Consider the following 7,752-nt stretch of genomic DNA (forward strand, 5'->3'; position numbering starts at 1 on the left):
ATGATAGCAATCCTTTTTTTTTTTTTTTGCATTTGCCACCCTCCTAATAAACATCTTCCATCAAATTGATGCTCGCTTCTCTAAGCAGTAAGTAAATGTGCTGCCATTATGAGAGGACATCCAGGAATAAGAGTCTCAAGCTACATCCTCAATAAACTTTGTAAAGAAAACCAATAGTTTAATTACACGTATTTGCTAATTATTTTGGACCAGAAGTGAACATTAAATCACTTGGCGGAGCCGCGCAAAGTAATAAACATTTGAATGCAATAAATGCCTAAATGTTATTTCCCAGCCTCGGAGGAAGGGAGGCAGTCGGTAATAAAATGAGCTCTTGGGGAAAGCACAAAGGTATCGCACATCTCAGAGTAATCGAATTTAGGATTTGCATATACATATACTCGTCCAAGCCCCCTCGCCCCACCCCTCCTCCCTCCCGCGCCCGTTGTCATGACATGCCTTTGCAGTTTGCAGTGTGGCGTGGCTCCACTGCAGACCACCTCTTGTGCAGCACCGCAGGCCCACTGGCTGAGGTGCGAGGCCAGAGGGCGCAGCCTTGCACCAAGATGAGAAGGATGACTGCAAAGCTTGACTCGACACAGGCGCGCTCGAAATATGGGCAGATTTAGTTGATTCTTTCACTCTGAATTGTTTCACGAATGTTGTAAATGTTTCCAAATATTCTTCCTTGGTTAATTTTATATTCAGCGACCAGCGTTGTAGCCAACTTCATTGGCTGTGAAAAGCTTCAAGCTTGACTTGTCTTTTTTTTTTTTTACATCTAGGCTCATGCAAATCACATTAAGAAGTGCTTTTGTGCAAGACACTACGCTGAGGTTGATATTTATTTATATATTTATTATGATTTTTCATCGATTGGTTTGTTTTATGTGCTTCCAAGCAATGTAATGATTCAGGTGAATGGTTAACAAATCACTTGCTAGGTTCAGTCTCACATGCCGACTGCGGTCCATAATTTTTCAATATTGGATCAGAATTCTAACTTAACCCGCTGAGCAATCATCGATCAAACTGGGAAATGCTTTTTCTGTCCATTCGTCCGCGATTGTACTCCCATTCTCTTCAAGACAGCGTTTGCAGCTCCCGCTACACGGCCCGGATGCATGTGCACGTTGCAAATATTTGTGATTTGTGCGCGAGTGTGAGCGCGCTTGTGTGTGTGATCTGAATGCTTATGTGCATGAATGGGTTGTCTGCTGAATTGCATGCAGCTCCACTTCTATGAATCATGGTGCCATCTGCCTTCTGGTTCTAATCAGAGGAATTCAAGCATCTCTTGACCCCGCAGATGCCCCCGAAAAATAATGATCAAAGCTATTGCAGGCATTCATATACAGTATGTTCTGCATACTGTAATGCTTTCATTAGACAGCCCAACCCGCCCCTCCGTCCCCAAACCTTGTTTAACATAAGGAGATGTTCTTTAGTTGGGCTAATTGTGCACCAACTCACAGCATTCAACGGCCACGATTGCAGCCTGCCGCTGCCGCGGTCCCCGAAACTCAAATCAAAGGCCCCTTCTACCAAAAGACCAACCTTCACTTGCAGTTCCTTAACCTAATTAACATTGAGTCAGCAAGCATGGCGGCGGGGTTGTGGTCAGGGCAGGCGGATACAAGAATAGCAGACGTCGCGCTGACACGCTGCATGACACACTGGGCCTTGACAAAAAGAATTACGCGTCGCAACAAAACTCAGCGGGCTTCCTGGACCAGGTAGCGTGATACTCACACGATGAAGAGCGGCGGGTTTTGTTCAGTGACTCTTTACTGAAACTCTGCTGCTTATTGTCTGATTTCATGGAGAATATTTTGATTTCCTGCAGAAAGTGAACAGAGCAATTTTGGAGTTGCCTGAAATGTTCTTCTAAATTGGACACAGTGCAGGGAAAAGCGCTGTTAACAATCCACTCATTGTGGGGCTTTTCTACAACAACGAGGCGTTCTAATGAGACCATATTCCAAATTGCCAAGTATGTCAAATGAGGCTGCAGAAATAATGGAAAAAAAGTCGCCGTTCTCGCCATTCTCGAATGCCGCGGCGCTGAATGTGCTAAAACCACGTCCCTATCAATTGCCAATGAAGTACAGTACCTGTATGACTACATGTTTGAGCTTTGATAAGATCTAATCTAAAACCTCCGGTGGCTGGAGTATATCCCACTCATCGTGGGACTTTTCTACAACAACGAGGCGTTCTAATGAGACCATGCCAGCCTGAAAGCCCCAGTCCACACAGTGCCTGTCACATTGGATTAAAAAATTAGAATTAAAACAAAAATCCTTGCTACTGAGTGAGTCCTCTACCTTCCTACTTGTGTTGTCCACACACTCGTGGCCAACTGTGAATTGCTCGAAAGGGGCACTACCAGTGTGAGCCTGAGACCATTAAGATGGCTGTCATTCTTTCCCTCTCCTTGCACCCCAGCCTTTCTCATCATGACTTGTGCGCACTCACAGCTGACAACGAGGCGCTCTAAAGCTGCAGCGCAGGTGACTTTTTGAAAAGAAGAAACATATTCAGGTTGAAGGCATAACTAGCAAGGTAACTGTAGGCGACAGATGGTGTCACTCTACGTTAACCCCCGCCCCCCCAAAAAAAGAATTACTGAAATAGTCATAAAAAAAATTAAAAAAAACGCTCAATGCTCCAACGCGCTATCTCCTAAAATGAGTATTCTACAGTTCTCAGTCTTTGCACGTTTTCAGCTGTTATCTTCAAACACGTATCGTATTTAGAAACAAATGTTTGAATTCAACTTTAATTTCCCTTTGTGATGTGTAGCATTGATTCTCCTATTTTATCCCGTTTGGCTTGAGAACCACTTCATTTACGAATGGCCCGTTTTCCTCATGTTTCCTATGAAATTATCATGAGCTCACGTTTCCCAAGATAGAAATCGCTTCATGTTGCTTGCCAAGGGATCCTTCACACATCATCATTTGTCATCACAGTAAAATGTAAAGGTGATGAATGTTTTATGCTTTTTCATGCTACTTGCATTCACAGTGGAGTTGCCACATTGTATATGCTCAGAAATGATTTATTAACCCTTTTTTCTTTTATTTCATGATTTTCTTTTATCAAAAGATTTGAAAATAGTGATGCTGCATGGGCATGGGAAAATGAAGTTGAGAAAAAAAAAAAGGTCATTTTCTCAGCTATTACATCTCACACCAAATGACGGTAGAATCTGAACAAAGTGGATGGTTGTGTTTCAGCTCCGAAGAGCCAGGGGCAGTGAAAACCTTCAAGTTTCCATTTGTGAGGACAAAACAAACATGCATCAGCTGACAGCTGTGCTTTTCTTAGCCGCTTGCATGATGCATTCCCTTACAGCAGCGTGGAAACACTACCGGGCCTTCCTGTTATCTGCCCCACAACAAGGCTGACTACTCATAGGGTGAGCGTGAGGAGGAAGCTGTGCACGCGCTACATATGACAATCCGCATTACTGTCTGCTTGGCAGACAGCCTCAGCTAGGCCATCCCAGGGCCCGCAGCCAGAGACACGCTGCAGCTGAGTTATCATGCTTACTCAAATATTCATAAGTGGATAATGAAAGTAGAAATAGTTTCCATGTGCTACAAAAGAGGCCGAGATAAACAAAACGGCTACTGTTCTCTTCCTTGATTGTGCAGTGCGTCTACTGTTTGAGGGCTGTCAGTTGTAGCGATTGATTGTCATTCTTTTCTGCCAACGTAGGAGACTAGAACCTACTTGTTTGGGGCGACGTTAAATGCGTCGTTTTTGTTGGAGGTCTTTCTAGCATCCACTGTGGCTTCAAGTTTTAAAGCAGCTTTGGTTTGAGTTTTTTTTAATTGTGACTGTCAGTTATGTGTCAGATGCTGTCCAGCATTAAAACGACAGCAACACTGATGTTTATTGAAAAAAATAACAACAAAAATAATCATAATCGTAATAATAATTTTAAGTCAATTTTTTTTGTGTACATTTGCTCAGCGTCACATTTTGACTTTTCGAGTTAACATGTGCTTATTTATCATTTGGCTTTAGAGTTAGTTTTAATTTTAGTGTAGTGCATTTAGGTGTCACTAAACATTTAGATTGAACGGTGTATTTTGTATTTGTAAGTTGACATTTTTTTTATGTGGATATTTTAAAAAGTTTTTAAAACAAAAAAAGTTTGTGGCTTAACGGTACAAAATGTTGATGTCTTAGCGCGAGGCGCTTTACAAACGGCACCCCGTATTTTCTTGTCTCTTTTTATTTAGGTGCGCCTTGTGACAACACGTCTCATCATCTCGGGCCTCCTTGTGTACCATGAGCTCTGGTTCTGCCCAGGATGTGGCAGTCGAGCATTTTCTGCGTGACATCGAGAGGCGGAGTAAACGGCTCCACTGTGCTGTGATTGGCTGCGAGGTGGAACGACCCCGCAGCGACATGAACCTGCTGTATCGAAAGAGCCGTTTGGATTGGAGGCAGAGGGACCAAGATGGAAGCAAGAAAAGGTGAGCGGAATGGCATGTGTACGCCGAATCTCTCGGATTACAGGGTTTGGGATTGGGGGATATAAGCCTCTCTGTCATCTTCAAAGAGTATGATTCCCACATCTTTATTCTGAGCACAGATGATAAAGTTAGGCTGGTTAGAGATTTGCATAGCGGCACTTCTTAGTTAATATATGGGGTAGATGAGATCAACGTCCCTAATGCCAGCAAAATGTCAAGTAGCACAACCATCCATCCACTGACTCACTCTTATCCGCGGTCATGTTGCGAGGGGCAGTCGCTTTGTCAAAGAAGTTCCCTTTCCTCAACCACTTGATCCAGCTCTACCAAGGGGATGCCGAGGCGTTCCAAGGCCAGCCGAGAAGCATAATGTCTTCCCCTCGGCCTCCTCACAAGAGAGGAATCCTAATCAGATGTCCGAGGTAGCTCATCCGGCTCCTCCCAATATGGAGGAACAGCGGCTCGACTCTGAGTCTTTCTCAGATGACCGTGCTTCTCGCCCTATCTCTAAGGCAGAGCCGAGACACCCTGTGGAGGAAACTCATTTTGCCCGCTCCTCGATGTTTTTCTTTTGGTCACGAAAAGGGGGGGAACACCACTAGGGTTGACCGATCCAGAGGCACTGTCCCCAATGGCCATGCGATGTTGCAGACCCAGATCATAAAAGTGTGCCGCTGTGCAAGAAATCACTCCTAATGATGTTGTCAGCAACATTTAGGACAAATCGACGTGGTCTTACTTAGAGCAGAAGCATTATGCAGTTTCAATCCCGGTGACAGAAGATGAATCGCAAGTTTACAGCCGTGGACAAGCCATAACTTAAGGCCATCAATTAAAGTGTCATGTGTTGTGTCAGATGTGTCAGTGAGGTCTGTCAACAATGAGGACACTGGCACACTCAATGTCAGCACCCAACCTTAACCTAAAACTTCCCGCGAGACGCTGACGGATTCCTGTGACACCTCGTTGCACGTTTTCATCTCCAAGAGAACATTTTTTGGACTCGTTTTTTTTTGTTTGAAGACAATCCGGTCTTGGTCTGTATTAGCCCTCTTGAGCGGCTTCATCAAAGCGGACAGTGGACTCGGTTTTTTTGTTTGAAGACAATCCGGCAACGTCTTGGTCTGCATTAGCCCTCTTGAGCGGCTTCATCAAAGCGGACAGTGACCTCATCATGTTTTGACCGCACATGTGTTTCTTGCCACATGATTGGGTCAAAGGTGACAAAATCACCATATTTTATTCAAGCGTTTTATTTGCACACAAAGCCTCATTCTGTGGAAATATTCATTTCCAATCGGGATACGGCATTTGCGCACTAGATGTTTAAGATTAATGGCTACGGATGAAGACCTCATCGTGATAAGAAGAGCACACATCGTTTCATTTGCCCAGTGATGAGATCATATTATTGTTGGCTTGTTAAATAGCTCCTGAGTAATAAATGTCTTCTGAATGAGCAAGTATGAACTCATTATATGCTACAGTTGAAACGGCACGGAGGCATATGTCTTCATTGGTGTTGATATGTTGTTGCAACATTTTCCAGAAAATACAACTTTAATTTCCTGAGTGGCGGAGACAAATTTACCATGTTATAAATCATTCCATTTCTCCCCCCAATTAAAAAAAAAGTTCTGACATGCCAATTCAGAAATTATGGGCAATGAAGATCATTTGAAAAGCAATTTCCTCATTAATGGCCAAAGTAAGTGTAGACCAAAATATTTCATTCTTATTATCATGATATTCTTATGAGTGGATCTCACTTGGATCGTAGCGGAAGGAATCCAGATAATGAACTCTCGTTACGACACAGACTGCCAACTGGAGTGTGGCGCGCGATGCCTGCAATGTTGACCACATTATTGTAAGCTCCAATTGTCTTGCCCTGTGTTTCAACGCATCACCGGGATGGCAACCGTTTGTGTGACCCGTATCCATACAGTATATATATAGTAACGGCTACACTGTCGGTTCAGATGTGGATCTCCAGATGTGCCCCCATGCGGCATTGCACAAATGTGATCAAAACAAGTCATATGTGGATTGACAAGTGGATTTGCTTCCTAACTTTTGGGACAGGGTTTTAGTTATTGATATAAAGATGTTGTCCCCTCTGCTGAAAATTCAGATGAGTTCTAAAGCTTCATTATTGATAGTTGAATCACACCTATAGAGACACCAGACGGAAATATTTAAGGGCCATTGGTAAATCGCATCCACTGGTGGCAATGCATCGGATTCATCGTCTTCTGCAAAATCCGGTCCACGGATTTTCGAACCGTCTTGACATTGTTCTCGGGACTCGGCAACGTTCGCGGTACATTTACAAATGAACAAGTGGAGAATACCCAGTAGGATATATTGTGGCTTTGCAATTAGTCTTTTCTTCCCTCGGGGAGTAAATATACACGTCAACGCAGGAAAGAATAAAGTGTGTCGATAAGTGAATAAAACAGCATCCAGTTGCCGAGGCGCAATACGCAAAGTGTAAAAGCCAGACGGTGCTGTCAGTCAGAAACAAAAAGCGGCGTTTTGTCTGATCTGTCTCACTTTTATTTATTGTTTTGGAAGCAAGTGGCAGTAATGATTCCACGATTTCAGAGGGAAACCGTCAAATGCGCAACAATGGTTTCCACGGTAACGGTTGAGAGTGGAAAACAGATGTGGGTTGAGAGTATAAAGAAAAGAGTGCGAGAATTCTATCAGTCCCGTATTCACTAAGAGTACTCTGTTTTGACAGGGGAATTGATTTCCTAATTAAGTGCATTTGAGTGGAGAGTAAATGTGGAGAGGTGGAGATGGAAAAAGACATGTGTGAGAAAGATGGAGCGGACTCTAGGGTGTTCCTTTTTTGTACTGAAAAGCCCGGCAGGCAAAGCTGTTGTTTGAAGAGCAGAAAGAGAGGGAGTCAATAAAATAAAGTGGGGTAAATTAATGTTTGTATGATTCTTTCATGCCTTCTTTTTTTTTTTTCTTCCTCCCCTTCTTTCTACCAAAACCGCAGCTCGTCTCAAAATGACCCCTCGGCGACTGTCGGCAAAGTCAGAGACTTGGCCTCGTTCCGTCGCCACTTCCGAATGGGCTTCATGACCATGCCGGCCTCCCAGGACCTTTCCCCTCACTCGTGTGCCTCAGCCATGGCGCCGCGCTCGCAGTCCTGCCACGCGGTCGGCGCCGGGGATGCAAGTCTGGAGAACGGGGACTACTCCGACACCCAATCTCAGCACGGCGGCCGCTGCCCGCCCGGCAAACC

General features: G+C 44.2%; 1 protein-coding gene across 1 annotated transcript in view; it reads left to right on the top strand.

Moving 5' to 3' along the window:
- The window catches only part of nyap1 (neuronal tyrosine phosphorylated phosphoinositide-3-kinase adaptor 1), a 31,442-nt gene that overhangs the window by 13,038 nt on the left and 10,652 nt on the right, over window positions 1-7,752 (top strand). Inside the window, exon 2 of the mRNA XM_019864043.1 lies at window positions 4,257-4,493. Within this exon, the coding sequence (XP_019719602.1) occupies window positions 4,306-4,493 (188 nt within the window). The 5' untranslated portion in view covers window positions 4,257-4,305. The remainder of the gene's footprint in view (window positions 1-4,256; window positions 4,494-7,752) is intronic.

The sequence above is a fragment of the Hippocampus comes genome, unplaced genomic scaffold, assembly GCF_001891065.2.
Source record: "Hippocampus comes isolate QL1 unplaced genomic scaffold, H_comes_QL1_v1.1 scaffold57, whole genome shotgun sequence".
Taxonomy (NCBI): Eukaryota; Metazoa; Chordata; class Actinopteri; order Syngnathiformes; family Syngnathidae; genus Hippocampus; species Hippocampus comes.